We start from the raw sequence: 22,452 nt of genomic DNA on the forward strand, positions 1-22,452 counted from the left end.
GGGGGCGGGGGGGGGGGGGAAGCCATCAGGGTGGGGCTGCCGGAGCTGGTGAGGCATGGGGCCAGGCAGGGCAACAATCTGGAGGGCTGGGGGAGTAAGAGGGAGTGGGGCATGTGGGACCTGTGGGGGGGATGGTAGCCCCTGCGGGGGCCATTTGGCCCCTGTTGGGGGGGACTGTAGCTCCTGTGGGCAGGCTGTGACCCCTGTGGGGCAGCTGTAGCCCCTGGTGGAGCAGCTGTGACCCCTGTGGGGGTCAGCAAAACATATAGGCATTTAGAATTCATTTTATTATGATGATAATAAAATCTGCTAGGCTGCTAGGCTTCTGAATTGCTTTAACACTGTAGATATATCAATAAAACAATGTCCAACTGATCTCTCTCTCTCTAATGATCTTTTTGTTTTAATTGTGAAGGAACATGGATTTTGGGGTATGTTACAGAGTGACTTTGGGATTTCTCTCAAGATTTCTGGGATCCTCTAAAAATGTATATGCAGATGAGGCACAGGGCAACCTCATCTGGCTTCACCTCAAAGAGAGCAGGGCCACACTAATCATATGTGACAGCCTGAGAGAAGGGATGACAGAGGGATTCTTGGTGAACTGTTTAGTGCCCTGTTTGGTGATGTTTGCCAGACATTTAAGGCTGGTGAAGAAAAAAGAATCACTGGAAATGGGAAAGAAAGACTCTGCTCAGCTATGGGAGTGAAGAAAAGGTTGACATGTATTCAGTGTAGTGGGTCACCGTGACCTGAAAAAAAAGAGTTGGCATTGAGGGGGACTGCACTAAATGGGCACCACCATATATCTCATTAAGATGAGCTACACTAGCTCATCCTTATGGTAGGTTCCCATCAGCATGTTTACCCAATAAGGGCCATGTACTTTCCAGTCATGCTCAGTGTTGCCTGCATTTAATTAACTTCATAGTTTCTATGACTGAACACATGTACTTTAAGCAGAAGTTCAAAGGTGGACAACATATTTAATAAAGTTGCCACATATGAGAACATAAGATGAGAGGCCTTTTTCCCTGATCATGATTGGGCAAAACAACCTCACTTAGTATTCAAATAAATCCAGTAGATTGACCTAACCCTAGTTAGATTGTTCTAAATGTGAAGTCTCTACATGCCATATGAAAGCTCATGCATCTCTCATCCATTTCTAAGCTGCCATTCTGTCCCACCTTCAGTTAAAATTCAAAATATCCCTAATATATTCACATTTCAGGCCAACTTTGTCTTTTTTTCTCAAAAGCAGAATCTTGTCCTTCTCTTGAATCCATATCCTCCTTGTTCACAAAGAAAGAATTATAGCAGACACACCAACACTCGTACCTTTTTTAACCACAAAGTTCTTTTTTTTTTTAGAGTGGGGAAACAGCAAGAAGGAGGAATGGAATGCCAACTCTTAAAATAATAATAAATAAATAAAAGACATCATGTATACTTTCAGATTCCAAAATGAAAGTAGGTTTTTAAAATTTATATTTCTCTTTATAGTGGGAATATCATTTATCCTATAATGGTTTGAAGGAGGCTTTTTGAAGGGGAAGGGGTTGGTTTAGTGTAGGAGTATTTCCCTTTATGTAAAACATGAGAAACAACAAGTATTTCTCACAAGGATATATAGTAAAAAAAATTACAAGTAGCAGCCCCCCCTTGATCTTTTCAGTTCTATTTATGATCTAAATTTCTTAAGACCTTCTTCAAGTGGGTCACTACAAGAGGTAAAATTCTAGCTTGACATTTTAGACACCAGCATTTGACATTTAAAGGACTAACCTCTGATTAATCATGAAATATTCCTAGCTGACAGTTATTACCAGAAAAAAGGAAAGCTCAAAAGGTGAAAAAGGATATTATTTAATTGCTCTATTTTGTATAGGTCATAAGCCATAATTTGCTGTTGAACAAAAGGTCTGTAATGTGTTATGGCACTTGAATACCTTTTAATTACATAGTTGAGATAATAGGAAAGTCTTAAAAGAATGACTGTATGAAGGCAAATAATTATATCTATTTCACAATGAGTTAAGAGGGGTACTGTGGGAAAGAAAACTAGATCAGATTTTTTTCCCATTCCATCTACGTATATTCCAAAGGACCAAAGTCACTTCAAAATTAAACAGCTATATATAGCACTCCTGTCCAATCAAACAGCCAATGACATTATAGAATCTTAGGATTTCAGGGCAGGAAATCTCTATGTTTAGCATATACTACCACAATTATTTCAGAGTTTACAATAAATCATATTTACAGACTAAGTTTAGTGAAGTATTTTCTTGTATTGAAAGAACAAAGGAGTTGTAGTCAAACTTAGTTATAGCAATATTTTAAGAAGAAAAAAAACAAGAGGGACTGTCACTTATCCTTTTTAACACAGTTGAAAACTGGACACTGCTAAAAAGACTGATCTTGTCCATTACATAAATTATTCACAGTTAAAAAAAAGATATTGTTCTCAGAGAAAAGGTCAGTATTTAGATAGGAACTGATGAAAAATTCTCAGTTGAAGAAAATTGTAAGTTTATTTCTGAAGATCATAACATGGATTTACAGAAGCATAAAAGCCTGGTAAATATATATATGAAATCTTTTCTATCCTTTGAAGTTGGTTTCCATATTTACTTATTTAAAAATACATAACAATCTAAGTATTTCTAACCCCAAGCATGCAAAAAAAACAAACCCAAAATCAACCCCCCCCCCAAAACAAACAAACCTGAACAGTCTCAAAATACTAAGACGCATTTTGAGAAAAATAATAAATCCTGGATTCTCTTCTTTTCAAGCCCTTAGGACAAATTTGAGCTCTTCTCTGCAACAATGCAAGATAGACAAAAAAAATCTTCTTTTAAGGAAAAAAAGGTCAAATAACTACAGTATCTGGAGCTTAAATAAAATACAAAATACTCATAAGAAAAGCCAAAATTGTTAGTGTCAATGCAGTGTTTTCAGTCAGATATTTTTATGTCTTCATGAGGGCAAACAATTTAGTCCAGTCACAGGATTCCTGTCTGACCTCTGGACAAGAGGTTAAACATGTTCCTAATCCATTTTCTACTAAGATCTTGGACCCTGCTGATTGGAAAGAATCATTCTGACGATCTAATCATTAAGATACAGCAGAAGAGTAATAAAAGGTATGTATACTAGTAAGGATGGATTTATTTGGCCAAATTCACCTTAAATGTATGGACCGTACCCAAAATAGGAGTGTCCATCCAAAAACATTTTCATTATTGAACTAATAGAACAGGAATTTAAGACCTGACCTTGTAAAAAAATCCTGACGTTACTTCCTTGGTTAAGGATACTGGAGTATAACATGTATCTGCTTTCTAAGAGAATGAGATATAAGAGCTACACTGTGAGGAAACAGCAGAAGTTTGAGGAGTTTTTTGGCTTTTTTTTTTTTTTTTTGAAAGGGCTTAATCAGTTGTTAAGTATAGTCAGGTTTTATTTCAGTTAGCACCTAATGACAAGTGAAATGAGCATGGTTACAGACAGACAGAAAGACTTCTACATCGTGTATAGGCTTCTAGGAACAAAGAGTTAGAACAAATCTTTAAGGATCTACTATACAAATCCCCTAAATGCCAATCCGACACTAACATAATCAAATGCTTATCTAGTCTCTTCTTGAAAATCTTCAGTGGAGAACATTCTAATGCTTCAGTGGGCAGCTCTTTTCCTGTGTTCTATTGTTCTGACAACAGGGAAGCCTTTTCCTCAAACTGAATGAAAGTGTGTTTTGCTCCAGTTTACACACTGCTTCAAGTCCAACCTTTTTAAGGCAGTGTTAATATAACTGAAATGGCTATTATGTTCCCCTTCTACCTGGGTCTCCTTTTTGCCATAAATATATCTATTTCTGTCAACTTTCCCTTATACTGCTTGCATTTCAACTCTTTGATTATTAGTATTCTCTTCTGGAACCTCTCGATTTTCTCCACACCCATCTTAAAATGCATCTGTAGTGGGTTGTTACTCCTTTGGCCAGGCCCAGAGCCTACATTCCCCCTTTCCTACTGCAAACCAAATAGAATAACAAAACATTAACAACCTCCCCTCCTCCAAATCCAGGGCAGAATGGCAGCAAAATATGGTTTGAATCACAAATAGTAGCTTGTCAACCCTAAAAATGACTTTACCTGACATTTGGTTGGTGGCACTGGAGATTCCACCAATGCTTTACTTTGGCCAATAGGGGCCTGATCTTGCCATTGCTCAGTATATACCCTAGGTTGTAGTCTCTGTGGATCCCAAGTGACATTTAGCAGGTTTGGCTGTGAGGCCAACTGCTTGTATTGACCACAGCACCTCTCTCACCTGCTGGAGGTGTTCTGCCCAAATGTTGGCAAATATTACCACATTGTTCAGATACTGACTGTATATGTCTGGTGTAGGCAGAGTATTTTGTCCATTAGACATTGGAAGGTTGCAGGGACCCTGTGGAAACCAAAAGGTAGAGATCGAAAGTGATAGAGTCCCCAGGGTGTTGCAAAGACTATTATTTCTCAGGATACTGAGTCCAGAGGTATTTGCCAATACCCTTTGGTTAAATCCAGGGTGGTTATGTACCATGTGTTGCCTATTTCTTCTATCACTTAATCTATTCTGGGCATAGGATATGCATCACACTTTGAAACTGCAATGATTTTATGGGAACCAATACAAAACCAGATGGTGTGATCAGGCATTGACACCAAAACATGTGGGCTACTCCACTCACTAGCAGATTACTCTATTACCCCTAGGTCCAGCATCTTCTTAAGCCCTTATTTTACCATTTCCCTCATCTACACTGTTATTCTTGAGTATCCCTTCTGAATTGCACAGCCTGGCTGGAGGATAATGTGGTGTTTGATCAGCACAGTCCTGCCTGGAATAACTGTAAACACCCCTTTAAATTCCACAAGTAGACATTTTACTTCAGCTCATTGAGTTAGACTCAAAGCCTCCCGTAATATGAGGGCAGCCAGAGATTTTTGATGGGAGATCTACAATCCCCAGGCCAGCTCCCAGCAAACACGTAGGGACCATATAGGCTTCTCTGGTCCTCCAAGGTTTCAGCAGATTGATGTAACATATCTGTGAACCCCACCATTTCCCTACTAAGTGAACTTCATAATTTACCTCATCTACCCTCCACAGGACCTCAAAAGTGCCTGCAACTTACTCTTGGAGGAGTGGAGAAGTAGTAGTACCCTATTCCCTGGCTGATAAGCCCAGAGCCAAGCATTTTTATTATACTGCTGTTGCTGCACCTGCTGTTCAGCCTGATATATTTTTTTTTCTTCCTTTTTTGCAAGAGTACCCACCAGATGTAATCTTTCCTGTAGCTTCAGGACATATTGAACTACATTCAGTGTTATTGTCCCCTAGGCCTGCCAGGATTCTTCTCAGAGATATAATGCCCCAGGGCTGCCTCAGAATAATTCAAAGGCCAAAAAGCCCGTGGAAGACTGTGGAACCTCTTGAACGGCAAACAACATGTACAGCAATAACTGGTTCTGAGGCAATACTGAGACACAATTTCTCAGCATCCTCTTCAGTGTCCAATTAAATCTTTCAACTAATCCATCCAATTGGGGATGGTACACTGAAGTCTTTACAGAATGGCCCTTCAATAAGTCCCAAACTTCTTGCAGTAGACCATGCCTTGGTCAGTCAAAAACTCTCAGGGAATGCCCACCTGAGGGAATATTTGTAATAGCTCAGAGGCCACAGTTTGTGCCAAAGCTGAACTGCCACGGCCTCGGGGCAGTGGGTACCGTAGTTGACAAGGATCAGGATGAACTTGGACCCTCTTGAGCTGGGTTCCACTGGTCCCACCAAGTCTACCCCAACTCACTCAAGGGATATACTAACCAATGGAAAAGATACCAGTAGGGCCCTGCAAGTGGGTTGGGGAGCAAACAGCTACCATTCGGGACATGATGCCCAATAGCTCTTGGTATACCCCAGGCCAGAAAAAACCTTACAGTTCTATATCCTGGGTCTTTTCCACCCTCAAATGGTCTCCACATAATACATCGTGGGCCAGTTTCAAAATCTGGATGCAGTACTGCTTTCGCATTGATAGAATTGCCAGATCCCTGTGGGATTGTCTTTTGTCACTCTCATCAAGAGGTTCTCCTGTAACACAAAATTGGCTTCCTGGGCTGCTAAGCTTGCTTCCACTATGACTCCATTGGCCCGACCCTCTCAGCTATAAAGAAGGGCATATACTAGATCCTCACTTTGATCACAAATGAAACCCAGGCCTCCCCCCACCTGATCCAGTCCACCCTCTTGAGGAGTTCTTGGGGTCTCCTGACCCTCTGAATTCTCTGAAGGGCAGTTTAGACTGCATTGAACCCCAATCCCTTTCTCTGAGCGTTTCTTCTGGCATGGAAGGGTTTTCCTCCTAACCCAGTGCCACTCTCACTGTGATCTGGAGGAAGATCCAAAAGAGTTCAGGTTCTAAGAAGGGAAATATTTCCCCTAGCTGTGGCTCAGTGGAATTGGGGTCTATCAACTTTGAGCCAATCACAACAATTTGCCCAAGTCCCAGTCTCATCCCACCTCCACTGGGTAAGCTAAATGGCTGGCCACTACAGCTATCATGTTAACTTATTCTCCCCAGTGGTCAAGCTCAGCGGTGCTATGGAGTACGGTGAGGTATCTCCATGGATACATGACACACAAACATACTAATTCACTGGGATGTCTGTCAGATTCACAAATTGCTCATGGACAAAGGTCTGACTAAAGCCCAAGTCTATAAGCCCTATGCCATGGACATGGACATCCTCAATCTTAACTGGGCCCATATATCCCTTCGGTCTGGGCTCTCATGCCATGCCTGTGATGCATAGACAGAGGCATACCTACAGTCCCTCTGAGGGCAGTCCTGATATCAATGACCCTTCTCCCTAAATTGGAAAGAAGTTATCAGAGCATCCCTTCCTCTTCCCACCCCAGGTGCCTATCATTTCCAAAGGGGCCACTCAAAGGCCCTTCCCCGCAGCTGGGTTCTCTGAGTAGATGGAAGCCACTTTAGAGAACCTGCCTGTTTCCTTCACAGTACAGGGTTCTTGACCCTGGGATATCCTGGCCTCTAAGGGAACAGGGCAATTTAACTCCACCCCCCATGAAGTTGGGGGGCAACCAGCTGACATTTGAGGTAGGATGCATAATAGTTCTTGATTTGTTGGTATACCTTAGGGCAGGAAAACCTTGCCAGAACTATATCCTGGGTCTTTGCCACCTGCAAATGGCCTCCACATTATACACCATGGGCTAGTTTCAAAACCTGGCTCCAGTACTGCTTTGGCACTAATATTTGGGACTGCCAGGTCCCTCTGGCCTTATCTTTTGTTACTTTCATCAAGAGGACCTTGTGTTACACAATATGGGGTTCCTGGGCTGCTAAGCATGCATCCACTATGACCTCATTGGCCCAACCCAATCAGCTACAAAGAGGGGTATATACTACCCTCTGATCACTTTCTGGGTGGCTTCCTCCAAGCTGATCACATGGTGGTGATACACCCACCTTCAGGTTCCTACTGGGAGGATGATGCAGAATTGCTCTTGGGCCACGAGTTCCACTATTTCCACAGCTGACTGAGAGTTAGGGTTTTTAGCCAGAGGGTGCACAAGTTCCTTAATTTCTAAGGCATGGCTTGAGGGTGTGCATTTGGGTGTGCAAGTTCCCTGTCAAAACTTGCAGCAGTAGGTCTCTTCTGTGAGACCCAGCTAGTCCAGCATGGCAACTTTAAGGGTCTTAGAATCCCAGGGCAAATCTGCTCCTGGTAAGTGGTCTGTGCCTCCCCAGTTAATAGGGCCATCCTCACAGCCCATGCATCCTATGGCCACTGATAGGCCTCTGTCTCCCACTCAAATGTCATCATGAGGAAAGCCTCCAGGTTATCTTCAGGTCCCATCTTCATTAGTACTCTAACCTCTATCCTCTGGGAACCAGATGACTCACCAACTTGGGTGCAGGTCTGTCTTCACTCCAAATGCTGCTTCAAGAACTCTTGCCACTCCTGCTGCTGCTCCCTCTGGAGCTGCTGCTATTTCTTCTGGAACTGTTGCTGCTGGAGTTGGAGCTGCTGAAACAGCTGCTGCAGTTGCTGGTGCAGCCCCTCCAGCCATTTTAGCAGGGTTCCTTCTCTACTGCTGGAGTTAACTTAGAATGCCTGCATTCTCCACCACCAACTGAGTAAATGCTCTTATAAGTTTAAAAAAAAACACTAGGCCTCAGTACATAGGATAGCACGTGCTATCTGATAAAGCATTGGTAGCTGTGCCTCTAATCCTTGAAAGTTCTCTTCCACTATGGTCACCAGCATTCATTTGGTGCAGATGAAGTTGTTTTGGCCTTTAATTCCTCCTGTCCTGTGCTCAGAGGCCTTAATGCCATGTAGGAATAATAAGAATGTTTTAATCATTTGAAGGAGAAAAATGGATATCTGAAACTATATTTAGGATATGCACAACTTCTGAGGGTAGAGACTTCAATTTTCTCCCTGTAGAAAGGCCAGGATAAGGTATTAGCTTTACAGATGATTACTGAAAGTCTGCCCTGTTTAACAGGAGTAACACTGAAGAAAGGTATATGTGCTTGTAAGAAGAAAAGCATCTCAGGCAACTCTGTCAGAGTAAAAGCAAGCATGGGATTTTTGAAAGATAATAGTACAGATCTGTGCACAGATAGGAAGGTTAGGAATCAGCTAAGAGGTCTGTGTTTAAATAAATGATTCTCCCCTTTTTATCGTTAGGTGAAACTAACAGTAGATGGAAGAATAAATTTAATGGAAATATATCCAGATAATATAGCTGGTGCAGGATATGATTAAAGAGAATATTTTTGAGACAGTAAGATTTGTTAGTGTGATTGGGAGAAAAACTATTTACACATTTATCTTAGTTCACTAAAATTACCAAAAATCAAAATAATATTTCTGCAAAATCTACACAAAATATTTCTTTTTTTTTTTTGCTGCATAAACTGCATAATTTTTACATATACAGAACGATATATTGTTCTTTGTCTCCCTTCCACTACCTCATGAGCTGGCAGGATTAACCAGGTAGTGCCTCCTCAGGTGAGGGAGAGCAGGATGGGGGAGCCTCTTGGACGGGCTGCACTGAGTTTTCAAACATCTCAGATCACTGTGTTGTGCCTTCTGGGGCAGAGGCCATAGGACTTACTGCAGGCAGAGAGAGGCCATGTTGCAACCTTGAATAACTAACCTCAGACTGCTACATATGCATATCCAAGAAGTGGGTACAATCCCCCAAAATTACATGGCTATATATATATATATGTGTATGTGTGTGTGTGTGTGTGTGTGTGTGTGTCTGTACACACACACACACACACACACACACACACACAATACCACAGACTGTGCAGTAATCTTTTCACTAGTCTGTTTACTAGTACAATGACCAAAGAGATCACTAACTGTCTTCCTCAAACAGAAAACTGACTTGAGCAATGGGAGATAAGCAGTCACACAGGAAATAGTGCAGCAACAGTATTATCCAGGAATAATCCAGCCGTGCTTCTAATGCCCACCCACATCTCAGTTATCAGATTTGGTATTTTTATAAGCAAGGGTGACAATAACATGTCAATTTTTACAGGCTGAAATACTGTAGTTTGCTGGGTTTATTTGGTCTGATTATATTTAAAAATAATGACTCATTATTTAAAAGTTTTTTCCCCACTGAAGCTCCTTATTGCTGATGATAAACTTATATGAAAACAAAGCTTTTTAGGTCTTCCCAACACCTTTTCTTACTAAATTCCTTTAACATAGTTTAAGGAGAGTAAAGTAAATAAGAACTCTAATCTTCAGACCATTGTGTATTCTGGAATAAGACTATTTCAGTATACTAAATTAATTATAACTGTTTGTTGGGATGGGACAAAAAAATTAGTGCCCTCACTTGGTATGAGACCAACTATGTCTCAGAGCCAATCTCTCTCCCCCTCTGTCTCTTTGGTTCAATAAAATTTGAATTATTTATACACTGTAAAATAGATTTAAAGGTACAGGAACTATTTTATGGTGAAAAAAATATATAGTGACCCATTATATCTGTAGAGCTTTCATGAACAAACTGTGGTCATAGTCCTGATGTCCAGCTCCAATGGGAAGTTCCTTTCATTAGAGTCTCCCTGGAATGGAAATAAATAACCCTATCTACACAGAAGTTTATTAAAGCTACTACATTTCTACCTATGTAAAAAGGTTGAGGCACACAGCAGATTTCAGAGTTCAGAAATGGCTATATGGTTCCTAACTTTGTCCTTTAACCATTAGGATGATCAGATATTATATGTAATAATAAATAAAATGTCTTATTAATATATACGGTATCCAGGTTGTAGCCATATTGGTGCAGAGGCAAAAGGAATTAAAACTCATGGAAGAGGTGATATCTCTTATTAAAACAACTAGATATTTGCAAAACACATTATTTTATTTATTTAGAGACTTTACCATACCTTCAGCTCTCCTGTGAAATACGAATTTTAATTTCTACCTAGGATTACTTTTGCAATCTCTGCTCTCTCCTATGCCTGATGAAGGGCGAGTATGCCCGAAAGCTTACAAATAAAATAATTTGTTTGAAAAAAAAAAAAACCCAACAAACTAGTTGGTCTAATAAAAGTTATCACCTCTTCCACAAGTTTTGGTTCCTCACTAATATAGATGTATATTCAATTATTTAAAGTATATGTATTTATGTATTAAGATGAAAATGTAATGTAAATTGCATAGTAAACAATGTATGTGTAAACATGCATGAAACAAACTGATAAACAGAAAAAAACACCTCTCTATTGTTTTATCTAGCTGAAAAATATTGCACTTAACTAAGTATCCTGCTGTTTATTTCCAAGAGTTTCCTCTCCTCCCCTTTTCACAGTCCAGCAGTCAATTTTTAAAAGAAAACTAGAAGGAAGTAACACTTTACTAGTTAATTGTACTAAATCTAAGTAGCAGATCAGCAGATGCTGAAGATAACAGAACTTCAAAGTCAAATTCCTGACTACAGTTTAAAAAAGCCAAGACCAGAGAAAGCTTGCCCAGAGACAGAATGCAGAAAGTTGACTGTGTAGTAGAAACTAGGGGTATGCAAAGTGGACTGTATTTGATTCAGATTTGGCCTGATTCGGAGGACAGTGATTTGATTAGCTGACTCGGATCACTGTCCCAATTCAATTTGGCCAAATCCGAATCTGAAGATTTGATTCTGATTCAGAGATTCAGCGATTCGGCCATAGACACAGCTTTAAATGTTTTTTCTACATGCCTCAAGGTACCAGGCATGGTTTGTGAACCATGCTGAGATTTGGGATGCTCCATCCGCCCCACCAGGAGCACAGGCGGGCCACTTCCAGTCCACTTCTGGGTCCACTGCCGAGCACATGGGGGATCCCCCATGCCCCCCCAGCTCAGCGATGAGCTGCGGGGGGACCCCAGGTGCCCTCCAAGACCCAGGAGGCACCAGTCGCTGAGCCGGGAGGCATGGGGGGGGGGGGGGGGGGGCTGGGTTGGCCGCGAAGAGGGATGAGGACTCCACAGACCTTGATGCGGGGGGGGGGGGGGGGGGGGGGAGGGTGTTCTGCATGCTCTGCAACAGAACCGGAAGTGCTTCTGGACCATTTCCAGATCCACCTCCGAGTGCACTGGGGACCCCTCCCACACTCCCATGGGACGCTCCATCTGCCCCACCATGTTAGCATTCATAAACTGCCTGGTACCTTGAAGTATGTAGAAAAAACATATAAAGCTGCGCCTACGTCTGAATCGTCGAACCTCTCCAAATTGAATTGAGGCTTCCAATTCGATTTGGAGAGATTAATGAGTCTCCTGATTCAATTCAGATTCAGAGATTCCATCACCAAATTGGGCTGAATTTCCTCTGAATCATATCAGCGACCAAAGCTTCACACAGCCCTAGTAGAAACCTTGTAGGATCATCATTCCATATAAACTTACAAATGATAATTTCAGTTACCACTGTTCCATATTCTCTCTTGTTCCTGATATTTAAAAAAGCCAGGCAGACTAGTACATGGATGTTAAAAGTCAAGTCTTTATATCATCACTTAGATTTTTTTTTAAAGGATTTTTTTTCAGCAACAGTATTGTTTTAATCCTTAAATGGCATAAAATGGCAGATTTCCCCTGACTTATTTATGGAAAGGTGTTATCTTTTTTGTCTTACACAGTACCAGCAACAGCAATCATACTTACCATAGGATGTGTACCTATATAGCTTTTTGTATTACACAATACCACCAATAGCAATCACATGGAACTATGTTATATATTTTTAAATTTATCATACACTATGAAATACTTACCAAAAACTTGGAGGAATGTTTGTTTTTTATCATTTCCAGCTTTGTTTTTTGCTTCACACAGATAAGGACCTGCATCAATATTTTTTATATCTCTGATTGTTAATTCTGTATGGCTTCCTTTCAATATATATTTTTCACTTTCTTCAATGAGTTTCCCATTCCTAAAGAATAAAAAAAGAATGGAAAATCATGTGGAATGCTTCATAATCTCAAAGACTGTTCTGTGAATGTATCAATCCCTTTAAATCTATTTCTGCTGGAGAAGGGTGTTATATTGCTAATGTCAGAAACATTAAAACAGTTGTGCTGCTTGCTGGTATCGTATTTAGAAGCCAGTTGATTTTAGCTTGATCTAAAATGTTGTAATAAGTATCAGGATGTCTTCATAAATATGTTTAAATTCCAAGCATAAGGGAATCATTCTGCATTGCATTTAGATGCTCAGAAATCCCTGACACATCTTTCGTTGCCAAGTTCTAAAATACAAATTAATTAGAAGCTGTACAACACTTCCATTTCCATCATTTTAATATTGGTTCAATGACAAAAATATACCTGTGAATAAGCCTGAATAAGGTGGTTTCCATTCAGAACAGGAAAAAAGTAAAGAAAGAAAAGAAGAAGGCAGAAACATTTCAAAGCAAATTGTTACCATTCACGTGTGTGCGCAACAATTTATAAAATTTATTTTCTTTACTTATATGTAATATATAGTGGCATATAAACAGCTCATCTTTTTTTATCTATTTGATCATTGCTGGCTAGTGACAATTTAGTAAACAGACATACCTCTAAACACAAAAATGAATTCTGACCAGACAGCATAAGAATAATGAAACCTCAGAACATTCTAAGAGCTGCTTTAATCTTGATTAATCTATTTTAGCACCTTGGCAACACACAATTATCACATTTACTTCATTTCATCTACTTGGTTATAATCATAATTCTTTTTATTTCTCTTCACAGTCTCATGCTCTTGACCTTATTTCTGTTGACCAGCTACGCACCTTCTTCACTTGAGTTCCTAAATAAATCGCCTGACTTCAGAAGTATTGAGCTACCATATCTCACCATCCATGAAAAAGGGATGTGTAAACGTGGATGTCTAAAAAGTGAATGCCTAAGAATGGATATCTAAAGGTGCTGACAGACATGGGGGATAAGGGGGTGGGGAAAAAATGCACACTCTCCCAGAAGCAGCAGCGCATTACTTCGACTTGGCTCCACAGCATCTGTATAGACTGGTGCGTCAGCAAGGCTTTTTGGTACTTTTAAACCTGATTCAGTCAGCTGTTAGATAAAAGCACCAAAACCCCTCCACTAAAGTGCTCAATCTCTACAGATGTTGGGAAATCCAGGTACAACTAATGCACTGCCTCTTCTGGGCGCGTGTTGTGCTTGGCATGGGAGAACACCAAGTTTGATGTAAAGCACTATTTTTTTTCCACATCTGCAAGCAGCTTAAATGTCTAAATGTGTACATTCATGCTAAATTTACATTTACAGGGTCTACATTTCAAAATTATTTTAATTTCTTTATATTTACTTAATACCAAGAGTCATCTTTAATGTACTATTTTCTAAATAATCTAATTTTTCAAAGCAGAAAATTCATTTCTTGGGAATACTAATGTTATGCTAGCAGCATTCCATTGGAAGGACTTTCTCTGTCTTACGTTTTAACAATTACCATCACTCCAATTTTAATCTGTTTATGCCTATATTTTAGACAGTTTATGGTAACATTGATTCATCTCCTTTTCAAGGCAAGTTATTATAGCGGGTTAACTCTGCTTTTAGATAGTTTCACACAATTGTAGTAATTCCAATACAAGATACAACAATGTATCCAAGGTTAAAATTGGATCCAAAAAAAATGTCTGTTTATCATGATCTCCCTTATGCCCCTGACTACTTCTAAGTGGAGATAAGATTATCCCCAGGACCTCCAGGGAAAGGGACAGACTCAAATTAATGTTGATATTACAGAATGAGCAAACACGTATAACACATCAGAACATCAGAAGAGTATTCTGTTAATTCTAAATCCTGTCACTGGAAATAAAGAATTAATTGGAAATCATCATATATGTAAGTTATCTCCATGTGTAGAAAGAACCATGCTTATTTCCATAGGGATACCAACTACAGTTTGTGGGACTGTGGTTATCTTCCAGACTTGGAAAATAAAATTCTCTTTGTCTACTTTTTTCTTTCACTTTTATTGTTACCCTACTTTACTTATATTATCTTCAATAGAGATACCAATGTCAGTGAAAGAAGAATCGTGTATCCATGAAATCATGTATCATGTATGCTCCATGTCCATGAAAATGTAACTGGGTACATTTCCACAATAAATAAATCAGAAACTAATCCATGCTGATATTTCTTCTCATGTATGTTTTAAAGTGACTGACCTGTAAGCAATCTAATAGACTGTTAGGGAAAATGTTGACACATTAGCTCAGTTGCCTACATTTTGTATGACTGCAATTATCTAAATGATTATCTAAATTAAGTTTATCTATATTCCCATATCAGCACAGATAGCAAACAGTTAGTTAAGATCTGTGATATTATATACAGATCAATGGAGGATTGATAAACTACTTAATTTGGCCAGAATTTTGTTTACTGAGTTGCAAAACACAAGAAAATTAAAAATAATGTTTGCATATTTTAAAGCTCAGCTGATTTCACTGTTGTAGCACCATTTTGTACTATGGCTGAGTTTGACTCTCACTGAAAGCAATTTATGGGAAATGAAAATTCCAGAGACAGTATATTTTTAACTCTTTGAAATTCTGACTTAATTCAACTGTAAGGAAGTTATATAGGAAGACAAATTTAAATTTTGCAGTCTTTTAACAAGTGTTTGTGTGTGTGGGGGGGGATTGCTTAGCTTAAGCAGGAGTTTCACCTGTGTCATGAACTGGCCATACAAAACAGATTTTCCTAAAGGAGAAAGTTTTAAAAATATATTATCAGAAAGCACTGCATATTTTACAGCTGCAAAACAAAATTAATTACATGTATATGTATGAAATTAATTATATGTAGGAAAGTTATGTTGAATAGGACCCCTAGTCTGTTTAGGGCTGGCGGTAGGTTGCATGCCATAGGCCCTAGCCTTCACTGCCTCACCCTAAGTGTTCCAGACAAGAAGCAGAAACTAGAGGAGCAAGGGGGAGCCTGTAGCCCCCAGTGGCAGTGGCAATGCTAAAAGTGATGGGGAGAAGGGGAAGTGGCACCTTGGTGACAGCCTTCAGGCTGTGATATACTGAAATACTTTAAAATTAAGTAATATTTTTAGAATATTCTAAGACTTTTCAAAGTCAGAGAGCATCTTTACATAAGCTGGTAGGTCTAGTCTTTCCTTTTTGAAAATGCAAGATACGACTGTGGAGCTTTTACTTCTTGTAATGAGGACATTTGGAATATCAGGGTTTTGGGGGGGGAGGGGGTTAACTAAACTCTGAGAATACTGACAGACAAGTACACTGTGTAATATGATCTCAAAGTAACCGCAAGTTCTCAGCGTATGAAACTTTAGTTTGCGAATTCAATATAACTTTTAAAAAAATAATTTGGACTTTGCATTTTTTTCTGGTCTGTTACAGACTTTTTCTATCTATATTAATGAGTGAACTGAACATTGTCTTGGTATATACCCAATGCAAGGAAGGTGTAAACAAAGGGAAGACATAATATATCTAAGCTAAATTTAGCAGTCTTTAAAAGTTCCAAATGCTGGGTAAGAATGATATGGGGGAATTGATGGGAATGCCTATTGAGTTTAATATACTTCAAAAATATGCACTGATCTTTTGATGTTTTTGAAAATGCACATATGGAGATGATTTATTCAAGTCTAAAATAGAAATGCACATTCAAAAGGAGAATGTGAGATATTTCATATCTTAAAAGGAGGCATGTACCCTTGTTGAACTGATCAACTTTAGAAAAGGAAGGAATGGAAGACAGAAAAGAAAGGAATGCAAGATTGTTATATAAAGTAGGGAAACAGAAACCAATACAATGTTAAAATGTTTATGGATATTAAGGATAATAAGCTGTCAGAACTGCACAATTTTAACTATTCAAATCTCATTGACTTCATCTGGAAGATAAGCCAAATACTCCAAAAGCAGTCATCTGTTTCTAACACATTCACAGCTGCAAAATTATCTAAGATACATCTGCAAGCAATTTAATCACATATCAAGTACATAGTAACAGAATACCCAAATGCGAGACCTGCCACTGAATATCAGATGAAAACTATCAGTTGAAGCAAGACCTTTATTTTACATTGTACACTATAATACACAGTACTCTGTAAAATTATAGTATACAAGTTTTATCTATACATTTTGCCATCTTAGTTTCAAATACAATCAAAGACTGGAAATTTCACATGTAGAAATTAAGAAATGGTTTCTGTTTTTATTTGTTTTGTTCTTAAGTCACTAGTATACCACTTTAATTTATTCCACCTTGTTTCAAAAGGAACTACTTTTAAAACTGATTCTTGATATTTTTTAATTACATTTCCAGTTTCTCTGGCTTGATGATAACCAGAGTGCAATTTAAATTGTAATAAGCAACTTGTTTCTTAGGACTGACTTTGTTTTTTGGTATCTTAATAGCAAATGTTGTCATCAATGTTCTTCAAACTGCCAATGAGACAAACAGAGGTAGAACACTGTATTTTTATTTCAGTAATATATACGCTCCTACCATATTTTAAACCTTTCTGGTACAGAGATATAAACTAAACTTACCTATACCAGATGATTTCAGGTTCAGGAGATCCAGTGGCTCTACAGAATAAAGCAATTGCCTCTCCCCGATCTGCTGTGGCATTAAAGGATTTCTGTAGCACAGTAATTGATGGAGGAACTAAAAAATGTGAACAGTACATGTGAGGTCAGCCAATTAAAAATATGATATTTCTATTATAGCTGTGAAAACTTTAAATAGAGCAATTCTTGATAATCTTTAATTTACAAACATACATTGAATTCAGGCTACAGTATTAATTGCCACAAAGTTATCTGCATTACTGTAGTTCCTGTGTAAAATGTAGCCAGGAGGATTCCACTTAAATGTTATCAAGATACTTTGGCATGGCTTCTTTTGAACTAAATAAGAACAAAGACAAGATAAGCATCTCACTCTCTTTAATAAGCATTTAAAGTGTTGCTAGCCTTAGCTCACATGTGCATGTCATTGCAAAGATACTGATTAGTGTTAATTTAACTACCTCAAATAAAAACGTCTCTCTCTTCTTCTCTCTTATGCAATTGTGTAATTGATGCCCAACCATGCACTGATGTGAGACAGCACTTTTAAATTAGGTGCAAGGCTGTAATGTTCTTTTTGATTAAACATACTTAATTTTTTTAAACAAACGACAGTATATTTTCTGGACAGAAATATCATCAGCCTAAAATGGTGTAATGTGATAGGCTTGCATGCACAATAGATTTCTAAAATTATATTTTCAAAAGTTCTAATTGTATCCTGAAAATGTCTGCCTATTTTTGATAGGATGGAGTTACTTAAATAATAGTTTGCACAGAACATCCTCACTAATGTACATAATGAAAATGCAGGTGTAAGGGACAATAAAGCTGAAGTTGTTATTTAATATTTTTTTGTGATATTAATGTTATGATACAAGCATACACTTAAGGGAGATGGTAAAAAATTTAATTTCCATTAAGCATTCTACTCAAAGTGTATTCAAATTATCTATTATACTATTATAATATTCTTACCTGGGTACCTGGGTATCAACTATCCCAGGGGTTTTCAACCTTTTTTAATAAGTGTACCCCCAGTGGCCGGATGTGGAATGGGGGGCGGGGGGCATGGCCAGACGTGGAGCAGCAGTGCAGGGTGGTGGGTGGCAACAGCCATCACCACGTACAACCTTTCCCTTCCCCTCTCCCCGTGTCTGGCTGTTCAGGCAGCACCTGTGCCGCCTGCATAAGGGTGCTGCTGCCCTCACCCCCACCACTCCAGGCCCTTCTCCTGGGAAATGACAGCATGGGGTGGTAGGTGAATGTGCTCCGTCCCCACCTGCCCACACATAGCCCCTAGGGCCTTCCTGCATACTCCCAGTTGACAACCCCTGAATTATCTTATTTCTGATGTGTCCACCAAAATCATAGATTTGTTGCCTTTAATGGAACAGGCAAGTATATCAGAAGACCTTAATCTTGGATTCTCTTGTCCACCAAGCTCACACCATTCTTTGCTGGGCTTTAACACCTCCTGAAGTGGAATGCTATCTTTGAGCATGCAGAAATGTAAAGTTATATGGGCGTGAGAATGGGGTTGTTTCAGTGGAGAGGAGAGAGTGGGAATGAAAGATTTCACCAAGTCCACTTCTCTGCTATTCAAAAGAGCTAGGTGTTCTACCACCAGACTACTTTAAAATCATCCCTCTGCACCTTTAATTTAAGCCAGTGCTGGTGGGTGAGAACAAGGGAGCGGTCTACTTCCTCCCTCTACTTAAGGTTTGCTTAGTGTGATAGGGGGCAGCTCTTGAGACCAGGTCTCATGCTGGTCCACCCACCTATCTATGGGGCAGTCTGCCCAGTCTCACCTGCCATGACTTTACTGTTCTCAAAACGGGTGGTAAAATGCAGGATACTGCCCATTACATGCCCCGATGCCAGGGGGTGATATCTGCGGCTCCGAACCTCCCCTACGGCGCAGCCCATGCCTCGCAGATGGCATCCACGGTGTCATTATGCTCCCAGCCCAGAGCCGGGCCATGCTTAGCCCTCACTCTCAGGTCTCTTTCACACACATACTCATTCTACCCTCCTCTCACTAGGGTATCTTTCTTGCATCAACAAGTTGTCCTGCCCTGCTCCCTCTTGGAGCGGCTCCTGTAGGCCATAGGCTTTATCCGGATCACACCTTGGGGGGCAGATATACAGTCTTTTGGGCTTCTCCCATGACCCTCATCTGGGCCAAACTTGTCCTGTCCCTTCTCAGGGCATCTTTACATAAACATACATAAACACATGCTGGGCCCCCCCGCCCCACACACTGAGATCCCAGCCCTCTGTAACGCACACTTTCCCTCAACTTGCTCTCCAGGGGTTGGCCCATGTGCTGCCCTTGAGGCTGACCCTCAGCCTTACTAAACCCTCTCCCAGGCCCCCACTACCGCCCCTCTCTGGGGTTACACATCTACCCCCTCCGACAGGGCTCCAGGGTTTCCCTCCCCTGTGGAGGCTCAGGTGGCTGCAACTGTGACTGGCCCCTCCTGAGTCTTGCATCCTCTTTGGGCTCAGGTGGCTGTAGCCATGCCTGGCCCCCTTGCACCCACAGTATTGTGGGGGTTAAGGGTTAAGGCACCCCAACCTGCCTTTCACCAGGGTAGTAACTGGTGTGACATTTCCTGGGGGCTCCCACACCACTAGGAGCCCCACCACTGGCTGCAGCTTAGCTAAGCAATGTTTCTGCCTGGGCTGGCAGCAGCAGACTGCAGCCTTTATATACTAGGGTCTCAAAATGGCTGTCACAATCAAGCACCTGCTGGCTGCTTGATTCAGCCCTTGAAGTGGCAGGCACTACAAGTGTTCTGCCACACTTAGGCACAGAAGGGAATCAAGGCTTACCTCTGTAAACCAATGACTACTTTAACTATCCCAGCTCACTATCCTTACTGACTTGTGCTTATTACTTAAGAGTAATTGATGACAATAAATCATCTCTCTAAAAGGAAACATTCTATAACTTCTCCAATGCATTGCCAATATGACCTCTATATAGTGGGGGTTAGTTTCATGGACTAGCGTGTCAACAAACCAAAATTATATAGACTACTTTCTACCATGACTGGAAACTTATTTTATATGGCAACATACCACTAGGAAAGTGCTTAATAATGTTTAAGGAAGAGAGGATCTTTGTGGATAGTATATTTACTGGACCAGTTCCATGGTTGGTATATGTTTTCAAATGCAAAGTATATTTCAGTTATTTTGTAATGTGTTCCTGCCCATGGACCTATGGAAGAACCAAGGTGATAAACCAGCTCTCTGCAGACCAACAGCCATTTTTCTGCTAGCCACGTTTAGGATTTTATGGTTGCAGCCTCAATTCAATAAATCACATATAAACATTTCAAGTGTTCAAGCAGATATTATTTTCCCTTTCAGGGTCAAGAATGACAAATATTTGGACTTTTCCATACATCCAGTGAAATCTTGAATGTTATCTTTGGCCCAGTCCTAAAACTTACATTCAAGTCAAGGCGATGCTAAAGAGGGAAACTGACCAGGGTAAAGAAATGTAAACCTATACACTTAAGATTGTTCTTGTTCACCAGAAACTGACAGCCACAACCAGTTTCTTGCCTTTCAGACTAAAACCATAATGGTGAAATCCTGGACTTATTGAAGCCTATATAAAATTTGCCATTGAAATCAACGGATTCAGGATGTCACAGTATATATTTATTGCTAAAAATGAAAGAGAGCATAACCATGCATATTATAGACTGTCTGAACTATTTTGATGTTTTCTTTACAGACATGTAGCGTGTCTTTTTGCCTTGTTTTTCGCATTATTTATTTTTAAAACTGCTGTTTTCACTGCACATGCACTACAGCAGAATTTCCAATGGCACAAAATACCTGATCATTAAATTTCAATAAGAGAATCCAATTTAAATGTTACTTTAATTGCCAGCTACAAACTTTACACCAATTCTTGTGTTATTTTTATCATCTACGTTGCTAAAGTTTCACCTTTAGTGGAATACACTAAAAATAAACTGTTAATCAAAGGACCATCTGAAATGTAACCTTTATAAACTCAGGGACAAAAAAAATCTTGCCTTAATTCTCCATAGAAACAATTAAAAAGAAAATAGCTTAGGTAACCCTAACTTTCTTGGTAAGTCTCAATCAGAATAAAATACATTCAAAGAAGGCCAATTTAGGCTACCATTTCACAGGGCAGGTGTTCTTGATTATTAGGTAAAAATAGGCTCATTGTCAGAATTAGGACCATATATGGAATAATGAACTTTGGTACCAAATTTAAAAAAATACACAAAAGCAGTGTTTGTGCAGTTACAAATATATACATATCATAGAACTTTAAAAAATGGCTCAGTTAGTAACTATGTTGAAATGATAAAAACCATAATGATCGCCCAAGAAAATTAATCCATTTCTATTTTGCATCTGAACATCATCCAGTTCCAGTTTCTATGCATTGAATTATTCTATTTTCCTGAATCCAAGAATTTAAGATGACCACCCCTCACTTATAATTGGATTCTATACATGGAAAATTTATAAATGTTATATTTTTTCCATGTATAGAACCTAATTATTGGAGAATCATCTTAAATTTATCCCAACTACCACAGCAGCAGGGAAAACAATGGCAGAAGACAGGCAGTAAGGGGCAAACATTGGGAGGCAGTAAAGGGGCAGGTTTTGGGGAAGGCAGAGGTGACAGCTAGCCCTCTGCCACTGTACCCTTCCCCACTTACCCTCCCTTGTGCCTACTCCTCTAAAGCTTCAAGCCCTCCCCCTCATGTCTCTTATCCTCAGAATGGCTTTGAGTCCCCTGTCCTCACCCCGCCCACCATGGCTCCACATTGCTGCTATAGGGTCAGGCTGGGGTCATGCTCTGTGCTTCAGGCTGCAGCAGAGCAGAGCCTGCCAGGCTGGCAGCAAGAGTAAGTGACCTGGGGTAGAGACTGCAGGGCAGGGAGATGGGGGGAAAGAAGAGGCTGGGAGAAGAGAGGAGGGCAGGGGGTGGGGGAGAGGAGCCCAAGGCTATAAAGGGGAGATGAAGGAAGTGCAGACGCAGTGGTGGGGTAGGCAGTTGCACACCCTAACTATACACTTAAAACACAGTTAGGAAACTTTACATTAGCTTTTTTGGTTTGGTGAAGAACAAAACATTCACAGAAACACAATGGGATATATTACATAGAGGATATAATAAGGTGAGCTCATTGCTGATATAAATGTATACACATTGCATATCTTCATGCATCCAAATGTCAG

General features: G+C 39.9%; 1 protein-coding gene across 1 annotated transcript in view; it reads right to left on the reverse strand.

The window, feature by feature from the left end:
- The window catches only part of NCAM2 (neural cell adhesion molecule 2), a 260,790-nt gene that overhangs the window by 198,465 nt on the left and 39,873 nt on the right, over positions 1-22,452 (reverse strand). The window contains exons 6-7 of the mRNA XM_025200916.1: positions 17,182-17,299; positions 12,392-12,552 (exon numbers count right to left, since the gene is read on the reverse strand). Coding sequence (XP_025056701.1) covers positions 12,392-12,552; positions 17,182-17,299 — 279 coding nt within the window. The remainder of the gene's footprint in view (positions 1-12,391; positions 12,553-17,181; positions 17,300-22,452) is intronic.

This window comes from Alligator sinensis, unplaced genomic scaffold, assembly GCF_000455745.1.
Source record: "Alligator sinensis unplaced genomic scaffold, ASM45574v1 scaffold382_2, whole genome shotgun sequence".
Classification (NCBI taxonomy): domain Eukaryota; kingdom Metazoa; phylum Chordata; order Crocodylia; family Alligatoridae; genus Alligator; species Alligator sinensis.